This window comes from Sorex fumeus, unplaced genomic scaffold (genome assembly GCF_029834395.1).
Source record: "Sorex fumeus unplaced genomic scaffold, SorFum_2.1 ptg000131l, whole genome shotgun sequence".
NCBI lineage: Eukaryota > Metazoa > Chordata > Mammalia > Eulipotyphla > Soricidae > Sorex > Sorex fumeus.
This window is the reverse complement of record NW_026606188.1, coordinates 15,320,611-15,338,145: the sequence shown is the minus strand read 5'-3', so window position 1 is coordinate 15,338,145 and position 17,535 is coordinate 15,320,611. Positions and strand designations below refer to the sequence as shown.

Here is a 17,535-nt window from a genome sequence, read left to right as displayed (position 1 = left end):
AATAAAATGATATATATATATTTTAAAAACAGGTGATCAAGAGATACAGAATGGATACTATTGCTTAGTGTATAATCTAGTAAAAATGTCGTGGGAACTCCAGGATGCTGAGGAACACAATGGACTTAGAAACAAAATCTGGCAAATATTACAGAAAATAAAAGATGAAGATAAAAGTGGGATAGCCCAGAGAGCAATAAATATAGCCAAGGTAAGATATGACAGAGGGATATATTGTTACTAAAATCATCCAGAAATATGTTTATCCTTTCTAAGAAAAAATATGTTCATATTTGGTATCATTAACTACTGTTGACTTTAGCATTTAACATCATTAACAATGGTCTAATAAAAATATAGTTAAAATGATTCATAGTCCTTTTGCATAAACTGCTTGAGTTGGTTTGGGGGCAATGAACTTTGAATCTATGCCTTTGGAAGACATTTATATGAATGCTGTTCAGGCATCTCAACTTGTTCATGAGAGCCTGTGTATGTGCCTAATTTTCATGCTTTCTTTGAATAGTGAGTTAATTCTCAAATGTCTATGAGTATTAATTGTAGCACTGTAGCACTGTCCTCCTGTTGTCCATCAATTTGCTCTAGCAGGCACCAGTAACATCTTGCATGTGGTTCGATCCACTTCAAACACCTGTACCACATGTGGGCCCTTGAGCACCACAAGGAGTGATCTCTGAATATAGAACCAGAATCCCTGAGCACCTCTGGGTGTGACACAAACTATTTAACAAACACCAAAAAACCCCAGGGGCCATTCTTTTTGACTTTTGATGAACTTGGCTGGTTCTTGGTCCAAGAATCTGCTGCTACACAGGTCCATAGTGCCATGCTAGTGGCATACTTTGAAGTGCTGCGGTGGCCTTCAGAGCTCTCCCCTGCAATGCCTGGAGGAAAATGTGACCAGGCATCAAAAGGGGGCTATCCAAATGAAGGCATGTACTATATTACATCTTTGTGGTCCAGAAGACATTTTTTCCCATCACCGAAAGTTCCCATTTCTGTTGAGTTTCACACTCAGCGATGCTCAGGGGTTACTCCTGCCTCTACCCTCTGGATTATTGCTGGTGGTGCTTGGGGGACCATATGGGATTCTGGGAATTGAACCTGGGTTGGCTGCATGCAAGGCAAACATGCGACCTGCTGGGCTATTGCTCCAGTCCCCAGTTTCACATATTAAATTATATTATTTATAAGTATATTATATTATAAATGTCACTGTCACTGTCACTGTCACTGTCCTCCTGTTGTTCATCAATTTGCTTCGGGTGGGCCCAGTAACATTGTGAGACTTGCTACTGTGTTTGGCATATTGAATACGCCACAGGTAGTTTCCCAGGTTTTGCTGTGCAGGTGAGATACTCTCGGTAGTTTGCTGAGCTCTCCGAGTGGGGTAGAAGAATCAAACTCAGGTCGGCCATGTCGACGGGATACAAGGCAAACGCCCTACTCGCTGTGCTATCGCTATAATGATATTATATTATAAATACTAATTAATATTTATTATCATGAAGGAAGATAGCTTTGTGTGTGTGTGTGTGTGTGTGTGTGTGCGTTTTACCAGTATTGAAACTAAGACTTGTACTGAGCAAATATGCTGAAGCATCTGCTCAACTACTGAATTATATCTCTGGATCTTGATGCTTTCAAAGTCCTGTTTTCTATTTTCTAATAACCAATAGATGTGCGTTAACATTATGAAGAAAAAGAAATAGTGAATTCATTTTGCCTAATTGATGGTCAAGCATATGAGTGGGCCAGTGCAGTAGAAGAAAAAACACAAAACTCTTTGCTCTGTTTCCATTTTTACTTTTTAAAATAGAATTTTACTTCATTGTTTGGGAAAAACAACAAACATACAGGGCAGTGTTGAGAGTCCTGGTCCTGGTACTTGGGGAGTCACTCCCTGCCAAGCTCAGGCATGTATTGATGGCAATCAAATGAAGGTTCCTACAAAGCATGCACTCCAGTCCTTCGAGCAATTTCTCTACTTTTCAGTTCTCTCTGTCTCTCCTCTCTCTTTCTCTCTTTTTCTCTCTCTGTCTCTCTGTCTCTGTCTCTCTCTCTCTCTCTCTCTCTCTCTCTCTCTCTCTCTCTCCATCTCTCTCAATTTTCATTTGGTTGCAGTGAAATTTCATTCTAACCTTATATAGGTTCCAGGATGTGTCATTATAAGACAACATAAGTATATACAAACGGTTATTTATTTATTTATTTGGCACCACACCTGGTGGCCTGCTGGTCTCAGAGATGCCTCCTAGCTCCAGGTGTAGGAGTTGCTGCTGGGTGAGCTCCAGGAACTCAGCAGTGCCTGGGACTGAACTCATCCCCCCATACAAGCATGCTTGTAGTCATGAAGCTCTTAAATTCACCAGTAAGAGTCCTGAACCATTCTCCTGCATTCCCATATTGCTTCCATCTATTTAGTAATTTCCCTTTTATAATTTTGGGTCTTATTGAACTCTCTATGTTTTAATAGCGAACATAATTTCGATTTATACTTTTTAAGGAGGTATTTAAAATAGTGTGTCTTTTATCTGGATTTTTAATGTTTTTCATAGAAAAGAACAGAGAACTTCCTGCTTGTTTTTGAGTTTTATGAAATGGGCTGTTTTGCAACCATGTTTCAGTTTTGGTCTTCATTTTTGATCAGGGATCACAGAAAGGAAAAAAAGAATTATAATATCTACCACACTTACAATCACTTTAATTCCCAGTACATTCTCTATTAGGTTTTTAGGAAATAAATCCTCCTTAGTTTTATATATTCTCTGAGCTGTATTGTTGAATTAATTTCATGGTGCTTGCTGGAGATTAAAACAAGAAATAAATTAGGCTGCAGAAAGAGCTTCATGACTACAAGCATGCTTATATGGGGGGATGGGTTCAGTCCCAAGCACTGCTGAGTTCCTGGAGCTCACCCAGCAGCAACTCCTACACCTGGAGCTAGGAGGTGTCTCTGAGACCAGCAGGCCATCAGGTGTGGCGCCAAATAAATAAATAAATAAATAAATAAATAATCCAAACAAATTTTCAGCCAATTTTCTTCTTATTCATTACACCCAGTTTTAAACTTTTTAATTCTGTTTCCATGATTTGTTCAATTATTTATATTATTCTATGGTTTTGTTTCAATTTTCATTTGTCACTTTATATCTCAAATATTGCAAATACTTTAACTTAATATGTCACCTCAAATTTGTAATTTCTATAATTATAACTATTTATATCCTTATTTTTAGGGGCAATCATTTACTTTAATGTAGTCTTTTTTCAAAATTTTGGTAAATATCTATAGATAATTACATTTGAAATTCATAAGTCAGTTAATCAGACAGCAAATATTTTTTAGAAGCTAGATAGGAGCAAATACCTCATTGCTCTAGCATTCAGCAAAGAGAAATAATAAATAAAGCACAGTCAATGGATTTGCTTTTATGCTCTATGAGAAGAATTATAAAGAATGGTTTCACTCATTTTAAATAGCTGTGTAGGAAAGACATTTTCCTCAATCTAGATTTAGTGTGAGTGATAAATTTTATTTGAATTAGGTAGATTAAAATTATGACAGAAAACCTAACTAGAGATATAGAAACTTGTATCTTTGCTTTGTTTTTATTTGGGGGCCAGAATAGGTGATGCTCAGGGTTTACTCCTGGCTCTGAGCTCAGGAATTATTCCTGGCCTTGCTTGCAGCATCATTTGTATTGCTAGGGATCGAACGTGGGTTGGCCAGAGAGCAAGGCAAGCACTCAATCCACTGTACTATTGTTCCAGGCCCTAGAGAAATTTGAATGTTAAATGATAAATATATGATTACAGATTAATATAATGCATTATATATTTTGACTTGAGATATCACTTAACTAAGTTTGATTTCCCTGAATAATAAAATACTAAAAGAAATATGCAGAATTCTCCAGCAAAATTAGAAAAAGAGGGGAAATAAATATGTGTACACTGAGTAGTTACAAAATCTATTTTTCTATACCCAATTTTTGGAAGATGTAGAAAAGCCAAACAATGATTTTACATAGTTAATTTTGATATTATGTCCAGAAGACACATTATTCATAAAAAGATTATGAATGACACACACATATGGAATATGATAAATGTAACTAGTTCCTTTGAATTTTATGGAGTACATAGGATTTCAGATGTTTGTTTTCTATTCTGTTTTTCTTGTACTAAATATCCGTAATGTTTAAGTAATACCTGAACTGGAAATGTAAATGTTCAGTGTAAATGTTTTAAGGGGTGATAATTATACAGAACCAAACTTTATAAAAAAACATTAAAGAGAAACTTGTAAACATTAAAGAGAACCTTGTAAAAGGAAGTTATTGACTGAGTTGCCTATTTGGGATTGAGCAGCAGAAGGAATTAAATTTGAAAGGCATGTCTTGGAAATATAGGAATGGTTTCATAAAAATAGATACATAATATAAAGAAATTAGGTTGGGGAGAATAGTGTTGATGATTAGTAAATTTTCACAGTTTGCTAATATATGATAAATTAATGAAAATATTTTTCTATGTAATTAAAAATAATAAAAAATCACCTTCAAACTTACAGTCTACATGATACATTTCTCTGTCTCTGTCTCTGTCTCTGCCTCTGTATTTGAGCCAAAATGATGATGCTGAGGGATTACTTTTGACTTTGTACTCAGGTATTACTCCTGCTGGTACTCTATATGTGATACCAGAGATCGAACTAGGGTCAATCACTTGCAAGTCAGGTGCCCACCTCCTGTACTCTCTCTCTCTCTCTCTTTGTCCCCAAATTCTCTCTTTCTTTAGCATCTGATACATTTTTTTTAAAAAAATACAAATTTGGTAAGCAATTCTTTAAATGAACATTTACACTTAAACTAAGATAATCCAGCTCATGACTTGCACACCATCAATCTTCCCCTCCCTCCCAATTTTATTTTATTAAGCACAATGAATTACAAAGATATTCATAGTTGGGTTTTCAACATGCAATGTTCTAATCACCAATCCCGTAACAGTGTCCACTTCCCTCCACCTCCACCTAATAAAACCCCTCCCAACCCTCTCCAAGTCCTGCTTGACATCTTTTAGGTTTGATCAATAATTTGGGTCTTGCTATTTCAGTGTTGTTGACTCTGTGGTTTGGATATTTAGCTCTATATTTCTTAATAATATCACTGATGTACTTTAATACTTCTTATTCCTTCCTCTGATGCTTCTCATCTATCTCTTCCTCCATCCTGTTCACTCTATTTCTTTGGTTCTCCCAACTTTACTCTGGGGCCAAATGTGATCTAGGAATGCCCTCCTTTAACCACTGCCTTTATTAATCAAGTTACTCTAAGTGCCACATATAATGATATCTTGTGTTTATTCTTCTGGATCACTTCATTTAATGTATCTTCCAGTTCCATCCAAATTGCAGCAAATCGCATAAATTAATCATTCCTTACATCCGTGTAATAATCCTTTGTGTATATATACCACATCTTTATGAACCACTTACCTGTTATTGTTATTGGTTGATTCCAAATCTTAAATATTGTACTGAGTGCTGCAAAGAATAATGGTGAGCATGTGTTCTTTTGAATGAATACTTTTCATTCTGGAGGTAGATACTTAAGAGTGGATACTGGAGGTAGATACTTAAGAGTGGAATTACTGGATCAAATAGCTCAATTATAAATTTATTGAGAGTCTTCCATACTGTTTCAACATGGAAGGAGTTGAAACAGATGATATTCTCATTAGCAGTGGGATGAAAGTTACTTTTTCACCACATCCCACCAACACAGATTGTTCCCATTATTTTTGATAAGTACCACTTTCACTGGCGTGAGATGGTATCTCATTGTCATCTTGATTTAAATTTCACTAATAATAAGTGATTATGAACATTTTTGCTTGTGCCTTGGCCTTGTAATCCCTTGGTCTTTTCAGAGAAGTCCCTGTTTACTTCCTCTTCACATTTTTGAATGAGATTTTTGGAGATTTTTTTCATCTTTTGTGAGTACTTTATATATACTGGCTATCAACCCTTTATCTGATGTGTTGACCACATATATTTGCTCCAGTTCACCTGTCTCTCTTAGTTTTAGCCTGTATTACTTGTGCCATGCAGAAACTTTAATTTCATGTAGTCCCATTTATTTTTTATTCTTTTGCCTTTTCCAGTGGCATTGTGTCATTGAAGATAACCTGGAAGTACAGATCTTCGAGCTTTTTTCCTATATTGTACTCAATGTATTGTATAAATTGTGGTCTGATCTGAAGGGTCTTTGATCCACTTTGAATTGCAATTTGTGTAAGGGTTTTTGAGATATGTATCCAGTTGTAATATTTTACAGGTGATTATCCAGTTTTTCCAGCACCATTTGTTTAAGAGGCTGTCTTTACTCCATTTAATACTCTCAGTACTTTTATAAACATTAGCTGAATATATATAAGGGAGGGTTGTCCTTGAATAGTCTATTCTTACCCATTGGTCAGGAACTGTCCTTTTCCTCATGCTATGCTGTTTTGATCACTATAGCCTTATAGTATAGTTTTAAGTTAGGTAATGAGATAACGCCAGTTTCCTATTTTTCAGTATGATTTTGTCTACTCAGGGTCCTTTGTGATAAAATACATTTTATTATGGGGTTTTCCTAGAAGAATGTCATTTGAATTGAACAATGATTGCATTGAATCTACATAGTAGTTTAGGTAAGATGATCAATATTCACAATACTGATTTTTCCAATCCATGAGCATGGAATATTTTCCCATTTTCTAAGGCCTTAATTGCTTTGAAATTTTCACGGAATAGATCCCCAGCTCATTTGTTAAGTTGGTTCATATATAATTAATGTTTTTGGACACTATTTTGAAAGGGATAGATAACTTTTTTATCTTCTTGTCCTCCGATTCATTATTTGTATTTAAGAATGCAACCAATTTTTTTATAGCCAGTCACTTTGCTGTATTGACTTATTGTATCTATAATGATTTATTTTATTGTGGACACTTTTGGGTCTTCTATGAGTAACATCATGTCACGGTCACGGTCCTCCTGTTGTTCATCGATTTGCTCAAGCGGGCCCAGTAACGTCTCCTTCGTGAGACTTGCTGTTACTGTGTTTGGCATATTGAATACATCACGGGTAGCTTGCCAGGCTCTGCCATGCGGGCGAGATACTCTCAGTAGCTTGCCGGGCTCTCCAAGAGGGGCAGAGGAATCGAACTTGAGTCAGCCATATTGGCTGCGTGCAAGGCAAATGCCCTACCCGCTGTGCTATTGCAAATAAAGATAATTTGACTTCTTTTCCAACTAAGATCCCTTTGGTTTCTTTTTCTTGACTTATTGCTGTTTCTAGGACTTCTAATACAATGATGAATAAGAGAGAAGAAAGTGATTATTATTGCTTTGCACCTGATGTTAGTGGGAATGAGTTCGGTTTTTAACCATTAAGAATAAATTTGCTCTGGGATTGTTATCGATATCTTTTGTTAGCTTGAGGAAGTTTCCTTCCACCACTATTTTCTTGAGGATTTTTTAAAAACATAAATAGATGTGGTGTTTTGTCAAAAGCTTTATCTGTATTGATCGATATGATTGTATGATTACATTTCCGTTTATGGATGTGGTGTATTATGCTAACTGATTTGCATGTATTGAACCATCATTTTTTCCCTTGGGATAAATCTCTCTTTATCATGATGTACATTTTTTTTTGATATGCTGTTGGATTAGGTTTGTTAAAATTTACTGAGGATTTTTGCATTTTTTTAAAATTTATTTATTGAATCACTGTGAAAGCAGTTACAAAGCTTTTGGCTTTAAGTCTTGGTCATACAATGATGAAACACCCGTCCCTTCACCAGTGCACATTTTCCACCACCAAAATCCCATTACATCCCCATCCCACACCCTCCCCCTACCTGCATGGCAGATGATTTTGACATTTCTCTCTCTCTCTCTCTTTACTTTGATTACATTCAATATTTTTACAGAAGACCCAACAATATTATTTGAGATTTTACCCCAACACTCACAACTGCCGAAAAGGCAACATTAGATAGTTTGTTTTCTATTGCTGATTATGAATAGCATATGATATTATTTTGGAATTCTGAAATCGTAATAATTAAATCTGGAGGTATTTCTGCCCAAATCCACTGGGTTCTGAGATTTGTTTCTGAGTCTCTGGGATCATGGCTTAAGCCACTTGTTGAGTAGCCAGAGGGCCCGTGTGTGGGCTGCAACTCAGGGTCTCATTGGTCTCTGGAAGATGGCGGACCCTGAACAAGGGGAAACAGGTGGTGGATCGGCACCTTTTCCCACCTGGGGAGGCCCAGGGCCGGTAATCTAATGTGGAGTCCAGACGCATTTCTGCTAAAAGCCTCTAAGTTCAGAGATTTGTTTCTGAGTCTCTGAGATCATGGCTTAAGCTGCTGGTTGAGTAGCCAGAGGGCCCCTTTGCACTGATTTTTATCAAAGAGATTGGTCTGAAGTCTTCTTTTTTTTAGAAAGAAAAACTTTGTCTGCCTTCACTCAGTCTGGGGCCTGAGTGATAGTAACAGCACGTAGGGCACTTGCCTTGCATGATGCACATCCATGTTCAATTCCTGGCACTCCATATGGTTCTCCAAGACGACCAGGAGTGATACCTGAGTGCAGAGCCAAAAATCAACTCTGAGCTTGAGCACTGCTGGATGTGCTCACCCTACCATTCACCAGTTTCCCACTCTGCCCCCTCAAAAAAAAAAGAAAAAAGAAAAAAGAAAAAAAGAAATGTCTCTCCCATCTCTATCTCTGGTTACTTTTTAAAAAATTCAATACTGTTTGGTCAGGTATAAATATGTGTTTCCTGTAAGCAGCAATTTTGTTTCATTATTTACTCTGCTACTTTGAGTCTTTTTAGGGGAGAGTTCAGTTCAGTGACATTCAGAGAAATTATTGATATTAAGGAATTTGTTGACCTTTCACTGTGTGAGGTTGTTTCTTCAATTTGCTGTTTCCTTTATATGATGTCTTTCAGCATTTTATTCAGGGCTAGTTTAGTAATGACAAGTCCCGTTGACTTTGTTTATCTGAGAATATTATTCCCTCCCATCTAGATGAAAGATTTACAGGGCAATGGACTCTAGGTTGAATGTTTTTTATTCAGTGAGTAATTTGACTATGTCATTCCACTCTTTTGTCTCCTTTACCATTTCTTATGAGAGATCTGTCATGATTCTTTTGCTGTTTCCTTTATATTTAAGGATTCTCTTCTTCATAGAAGCTTTAAGAAGTATGTCTCTTCCACCACTTATTCTCTCCCTTTCCCATTTCCTCTCTTGTTACTCCTATAGTTGGAAGATAGTTTCTCTTGCTGTGATCCATTAAGGACCTTATATTCTTTTCCATCCTTGTGCTTCTCTTCTCTTTTGCCAGTCCCCTATTAACACTGACTTGTATTTTGTCTTCAAGTTTGTCTATATTATTCTCTCTGTGCAATTCTGCTACTGTGGCTTGCTATTGTGTTCTTTACTGCCTTAAGTTCATTTTGTGTGAAATCTCTCATCCTTTAAGTTGTTCTTTCAGTTGGTTGAATTTCTCCTCTAGTGATTGCTTGATTTCACTGACCAGTGCTTGCTTAACTTGATTGCCAATGTAGTGAGTATTGATTTCAGATCCTCTTGATCAGACTTGAAAGTTTTAATGGCCTCAAGAGTTGCCTGGGTTTTTATCTCTGTTTGACACAGCAGTTGGTTTAGTTCATCATTATTCTTTGAGTTTGATGTGGCTTGCTGTTGGAGGTTTAGATTCCCAGTTATTTAAGAGCTAATTTCTTCAGTTGTTTATACCAGAGTGCTACTGATATCTCTGTTGTCCAGATTATTTCCTTTTCTATGCATTACTATTAGACTATTAAAAGGGAGTTTTGAACTAGTCACTCTGTTTAGATGACTGAGATATTTGACTGCGTATGGTCAGTGACGAATGGCTGTTGCATCCATTACCTTCAATATAAAGAGTGTGTTCAGCAATAATTTGGTGCAGATGTGTTGGCATGGTTTTGAACTGGGAGAATTAGAATTGACCTCAGATGGTGTCTGATCTAGAGGCTGGAGTCTGCAAGCAGGAAGCCTGCAGAGTCCTGGACACAAGGCTTTCTGTTAAGTCTGGTGGTGGTGAGAAGTGGAGAACATCTGTATTAGTTTTGTATTTCTTCTTGCTAATTTCCATGTAATTAATGTTATTTTAAAATTAAGTTTATTACAGTTCTTATCAGTGATTTGAGTTATATTCTTAAAAAGATTTTAATTAACTCTCTTCTTAAAAAGAGTTTAATTAACTCTCCACAAAATCTTAGATGGATGCTAGAAGTTGCATAATTAATCAGTTATTCTGGTCATCAGGGTGTGGGTTCAATATAAGGGCCCGAGAATTCCAGGCTAGGTCACTCTGCTATACTTGGAGTCTCCAGAGTTTCACCCCTAATGCTCAGGAGTCCAGGACAGTCTTCTGTGGTGCTCAGGAATTGAACTAGCATTAGCCAGATGCAGTTTCATCTGGCCATAACCCTTGTACTCTCTCTCTCTCTCTCTCTCTCTCTCTGATGTCTTAGTAATTTGAAGGTTTTTAGGGGCACAGCCTTCAGGTCTCTGGACTTTCTCTTTGGTCTATACTCAGGCAACACTCTGACAGTGCTTAAGGGAGTCATGTGTTATACTGGATGTGGAACTCAGGTCTACAGGGCAAGTGCCACTGCATTATTCCTCCCACCCATCCTTGTTCTTTTAAAAACAGTCTCATTTTCTGCCACTTGGAGAAGTTTGTATGTCTCTCTCTGTGTGTATGTGTGTGTGTGTGTGTTTGCTTTAGCATCCAATATTACACCCTTTATTTTACCATGGTAACAGATGTTACAAAATTAATCATTAAAATCATGAAGTTAATACTGACAGAATTAATACTACTACTTTTTTTTTTTGATCACGCATGGCTGTGCTCAGGGTTTGCTTCTGCCTCTGCACTCAGGATTACTCCTTGCAGGCTCAAAGACCATCTGGAGTGCTGGAGATGAAGCTAGCGTGGCCATATGCAAGGCAATGCCCCACCTACTGTACTATTACTCCAGCCCCTATTCTTTCTTCTTGAATCTCTGACCTTCTATAAGAGATTATTATTTTCTGCGTGAAGAAAAACTTTTCATATTTTAATGAGCATAGGCTAATTCAATTTTTACTTATTTTAAGTTTTTATTCATTTTAGTTTTGAGAACTAGTTTTATTGGCATAGAATTCTGTGTTAGTGAGCTGTTACATGAAGTTCAGTGCTATTCTTAACTAAATGTTTTTTTTGAATTTGACTTGGGTATACATGATGTAAAATTACCATATCTATATATGGTTTCTATAGTAAAAATATCAAGCTAATCCTTAAATTTTCCTATATAATTTTCTAAAGATAAAGTTTATTGGCATATATATGGTTCTTATTTTTCTTTCATCCCTGTGCATATGACTGTTCTTTTTCTATTAGCATGTGACAAGCTAACTTTTCCAAATTCTACAGTTGAAACATTCTCACATTTATTCATTATCTGAGGAAAATGATATTTATTTTTATTTCAAACATTCAGAACTTCTTTTGTGCGGAGCTGGGTGTAAGCCCTGAACATCCCTGTGTGTGCTCCAAACAAAACAAACAGACAAACAAATGAAAACTCTTTTCTTAAGGGAGTTATACTGCATGATAACAAACATATGAATAAATGAAAACAATATGATTTCAAAAGAATAAGTGAAATTTTGCCTACATATTATAACAAATATTTTAAATTTATTAAAATTGTGGTTTGGGCTGGAGTGATAGCATAGTGGTAGGGCGTTTGCCTTGCACGCGGCCTACATGGCTGACTGGAGTTAAATTCCTCCACCCTTCTTGGAGAGCCGGGCAAGCTACCAAGAGTATCTTGCCTGCATGGCAAAACCTGGCAAGCTACCCGTGACGTATTCGATATGCCAAACACAGTAACAACAAGTCTCACAATGGAGACGTTACTGGGCCCGCTTAAGCAAATTGACGAACAACGGGAGGACAGTGACAGTGAAAATTGTGTTTTGTTCTCTGTAGTAGTTTATATTTTATTTTCAGTTGTGTTTAATTTACAATAAAATGTGAGCATGATAAAATCAATGTTTTGTACTTTTTTCTTTTTCTTGTCACTATTATAGTAATAATTATTTACTGTGATATCAGTTCAAATCAGTTCAAAGGTTAATTACTTATTCCCATTCTTAGCATTCCTTGATACCTACTAATTCTTAATTCCATTAAAACAATTACATTATTGATCAGTTGTACTTCTTTGGGAAACAAGTTCTGTCATATGAAACTATATAGAACTCTTAAAAAGAAAATAATGTTAGTAACTGTCAGATTCTTGAAGCTTAATTGTAAGATAACATTGCCACAGGGAGCTTAGGTTTATCGGGTTACACCCATCACAGTGCTCCCTAGTCACTCCCATTCCTCTGTGCTCTCCTCCCTAGCCAGTTAATCACCTTTTTTCCCTAATCAGATTCTGTTAGCTTGTAAGATCAGATCCTTCTAAGGACACTAAACTTGTATTGTAAGTTATGTCCTTTGCATAGTTTACCTTAAAGCAATGTCCCCTCTGTATGGGCAGAGTCTCCTGCCCCTATGCCTGGCTGTCCTCGCTGGGGTCCCTTGGAGGGGAGCGGGTTGAGTTTCCCTCCCCACCCTGACCAGAGCTCAGGCAGCCGAAGACCTCCAGAACCAGCCACAACCATGCTCAGACCACTCTCCACATGCATGAAGGTACTGGTAGAAGAACAAAGGGATGTGGGTCCCGGGGCTGAGATCTCCAAGCCTGCTCGGATCAGGGCTTAGTATCCTCCACCCAGATCCTCCATCTTCTAGTAGGTAGGGGTCACACCCACAAACTGGCCCCCTGGCGCCGTGTAATCCTATCAACGGCCAAGACCCAGAGACTATAAAACCCAGCTCCCGTGTAATCCCATCAACGGCCAAGACCCAGAGACTATAAAACCCAGCTCCCGGAAGCATTCGCAGTTGCGTGGCATCATATTATCTCATTCTTACTTTGGACAAACTGGCAGGCTACCAAATTTAACCTGCCCACACGGCAGAGTCTGGCAAACTCCCCGTGGCATACCCAATATGTCAAATACCAGTAACCATGATGTGTCTCATTCTCCTAACCCTAAAAGAGCCTTGATCACGATCACGATCACGACCATCCTGTTATTCGTCGATTGCCTAGAGCAGCCCCAGTAACGTCTCCTTCATCCTAGCCCTGAGATTTTTAAAAAAGTGCCATATTCAAGGCTCTTTCAGAGTTAGGAGAATGAGACCCATCATTGTTACTGGTATTTGGCATATTGGGTACGCCACAGGGAGTTTACCAGACTCTGCCGTGTGGGCAGGTTACATTCGGTAGCCTGCAAGTTTGTCCAAAGCAGGAATGAGATAATAAGATGTCGGAGCCCTGGTCGGGGAGGGAAACTCAACCCACTCCCCTCCAAGGGGCCCCGGCGAGGACAGCCAGGTGTGGGGGCAGGAGGCTCTGCACTGTTCTCTTCCGGGAGTTGGGTTTTATAGTCTCTGAGTCTTGGCCATTGATGGGGTTACATGGCACCGGGGGGCCACTTGGTGGGTGTGACCCCCACCTACTGGAATTTGGAGGATCTGGGTGGAAGATGCTCAGCCCCGATCCGATCCGAGAAGGCTTGGAGACCTCGGCACTGGGACCCGCATGCCTTTGTTCCTCTGCCGGTACCTTCATGTGTATGGAGAGTGGTCTCAGCATGGTGGTGGCTGGCAGAGTCTGGCAAACTCCCCGTGGCATACCCAATATGCCAAATACCAGTAACAATAATGGGTCTCATTCTCCTAAACCTGAAAAAGCCTTGAATATGGCACTTTTTAAAAGTCTCAGGGCTAGGACGAAGGGAACTGTACTGGGGCCTGCTCAGGCAATCGATGAACAACAGGATGGTCATGATTGTGGTCATGACCTTTCTGTATGAACACAGGAAGACAGTTAATATTATACTTTGTAACTTGGGAGTTGATTGACTCCAAATAACATTTACTCCTGGGCACCTGCTTTCTTGACTCAGTTGTCCTTAGTTCCTAGCACCCCAAAAGCAGGATCCCAACGAGGGACTGAATGGACCCAGGGCAAACTGTGAGCTACCAGGCATTGAAATGGTCCAGGCCAAAGTGCCATGATACTCAACTACAAGTTGGGGGCATGATCATAGACAAATCCTGTAACGACAAGACTAGGACTCTGCTGTGGCTAGGAAGACTAACCTGGCCTGAGGACGGCAGAATATATAGTGTGAGATTTCCTCAGGAAGAACCAAACTATAAGTTTACATCTCTTACTGTGCTCATACAGAATGACATTGCTAGAAATATTGGAGTTAGATTTACTACAACTATTTAAGTGGATTACTAGCTGAGGAAAGAACACACCCTTGTTGGGATCCCACCCTTGAGCAGATCTCCTAGTAATCTGGAATAATCTCTTTAGATGAGATTTTATCCTTGAGTTAATCTCCTTGAGGAATGGTCTTACCTCTTTGCTGATTTGTTAATGTTCAACCCACCTTTGTGTCACCACTCTATGTGATTGCTATATAAACTAAGACTGTAAGCTCAGAGGGGCTTGGGCTCAAGAGCAGGACGAGAGAAGGCTCAGGCTGAGGAGGAGGCTGAGGCTCAGACTCAGGCTCAATCTCGGGCTTGGGCTTGGGCTCGAGAGAGCAGAGACTGACCTGCTGATGCTCAGGCAGAGGCTCAGGGTGAGGCGCAGGCTCGGGCTCGAGAGCTTGGGCTCCAGAGGGCAGATTCAGAGGTGAGAGTGAAGATTGGAATAAAGTACAATTGATACCAACCAGCCTGGCCCTTGTTCCTTCCTTTGCCCTCCACCTCCCTAGGGTGGAGGAAGTGGCTCGAGATTACCAAACACAGACAGCGGGAGAGACAGAGCACCGCAGGACCTCTTGAAAACACACATCGTAAAGATGTTAACAGAACATCTGTAAAATGATATGTTATTAAGGCTTGTGAGTCAAGATGCCTTGGTCTAAAATAAGCCTTTTTCTCTTATTTCAATTAATACAAATATTTTTTTAAAGCATTATCGGCCATTATTCTGTACTTCATATCACCCTGTTTCCAACCTTTCACATATAAGGTTAATAGATAACACAGTGAAATATGACCATAAACTGCTATAAATCATAGTGTGGATGGTTTGTTTAATAATATTTGAAGAAACTTGAAAGTTTCTAGATCTGAAGTAGACTTTTTCCTCTCCTTGTCTTTGGGTCACATCTGGAAGTGCTCAGGAGCCGTTCCCAGCTCTGTTCTGGGGTTGACCTCCTGTTGGAGGTCAAGGGCCATAATTCTGAAAATCCGATTTGGGTCTTCTGTAGATAAAGCATGAACTCCAACCCACTTAACTCTATTTCCAATCAATTTTATTTTTTTCTACTTAAATATGCATCCTTCGGGGCTGGAGCTATAGCACAGTGGGTAGGGAGTTTGCCTTGCACGTGGTGGACACAGGGTCGATTCCCAGCATTCCATATGGTCCCCTGAGCACTGCCAGGAGTAATTCCTGGGTACAGAGCCAGGAGTAATTCCTGGGTACAGAGCCAGGAGTAACCCCTGTGTATCACTGGATAAGACCCCAAAACCAAAAAATAAAAAAAAATAAAAAATGCATCATTCACATGTCAGAATACAAAATGAATAAAACTTTATGATAGTATCTCAATTTACCTACTTCACAGATTAAATCCATTCCTAGCTGGAGCGTGTACTCTTTTATTTTAGTTTTTACTTTTTAACTGTAGTAGCGTTTTATCATCTATAATTACTGTTGAAAGGGCTCATAACATTTAATGCTTAATGGAGGCTAGGGGAGGGTGAGATATCTGACACAAAACATTTGAGTGAAAACTAATTCTGAATGGATCCCTAAACATGAGTTCCTTATCTGACAAATTCAACATAAATCCAACTATTGCCTCGTAATTTGGAAAAGAAATTTTATCACAGTGGTGTAGTAAACAAATGTTAATTGATGTGCTTTATTTGAAATACTTTCAGGAGACTTGCAATGAGCAAAGTTCTCCTGTCTAGGCAATTCAGCAGCATATGTTGTCATATCTAGCAAAACTCATCATGTATAAATGCTTCCTGCCATCTGGTATGGGACATAAAATATAAAAAGAAATATGTGCAGTGAAAGCTAATATTTGATATTATTTAGACTACCTTTAAATCATCAGGTTAAGGGATTTGTAGCTAACATTTCATGGAAAGATTTTAGAATAAAATTGGTTTTTATTTTTCCTGATATTTCTGTACCTCTAACATACTCTAAAAACAGCAAAGTAGCACAAACAACACAATTAATCTTTATTTTTTCAGTACTTCTATTTCTCCTCCTTCCTCTAACTATGGCTCATCTTTTTATATTAGTGGAAACTGTGAGTATGGAGAAGCACTTCAGAGACCCTGCCCCATCATTAGCCTTATCACTGGGAGCTGTAGGATAAACAGGACTAAAAGTATATCGTGGGGTACATTCACTTATGAGATTCATTTTTTACTATCCTGCTAACTTTTTAATGAAGAATTTCTATGTGTCAGACCCTGTTTAGAAAGTATGAATAACTTTTTAGGTTTAATTTTACAATAACCCTTAAAAGAGTACTATTATCAATTCATTGTAGGAATAAGGACATAAATTTAAAGTTAAGTAACTTATGGAGGATATAGCAAGAATATTCTCATCTACTACCTTTTTTAGCTTTCATTCACTCATCCTTCTTGAACTTAAATAAAAAAGTTGATCAGAATCACTATGTCTCACATGCTCCCTGGTAATAAAAGCGAATTGGTCTAAAGACTACAGTCTTAGTGATAAGGAGAGACTGTGCTTGTTGAGATTTTACAAATCAGAGAAACAGTATTTTTGAGGCTATAGTTAAATTTGTCACTGTCCTCCCATTGTTCATCGATTTGCTCAGGCATAGTTAAACTTAAAATTTGAAATTAAAAAATTACATTTTTCATACTAGTTAAATAGTTCTAGCTCTAAGATTCGTAAAGAATAGATGAAGGCAGAACTTTTTCAGTTTTTGAAATTCTCTTTCACTGTCACTGTCACTGTCCTCCCATTGTTCATTGATTTGCTCGAGCGGGCCCAGTAACGTCTCCACTGGAGACTTTGTTGTTACTGTGTTTGGCATATCAAATACATCGTGCGGGTGAGATACCCTCGGTAGCTTGCCGGGCTCTCCGAGAGGGGCCGAGGAATCGAACTGGGGTCAGCCATATTGGCTGCGTGCAAGGCAAACGCCCTACTGCTGTGCTATCGCTCCAGCACTGAAATTCTCTTTAGTATCATAAATATACAAATTCCTTGGAAGGATTTCCTCTTATGATGACAAATCCTATATCTTTATTCCCAATAC

At 38.4% G+C, this 17,535-nt stretch overlaps 1 protein-coding gene across 1 annotated transcript in view; it reads left to right on the top strand.

Moving 5' to 3' along the window:
* TMEM232 (transmembrane protein 232) overlaps nucleotides 1-17,535 on the top strand; it is a 251,608-nt gene that overhangs the window by 83,976 nt on the left and 150,097 nt on the right. Inside the window, exon 10 of the mRNA XM_056138992.1 lies at nucleotides 33-211. Coding sequence (XP_055994967.1) covers nucleotides 33-211 — 179 coding nt within the window. The remainder of the gene's footprint in view (nucleotides 1-32; nucleotides 212-17,535) is intronic.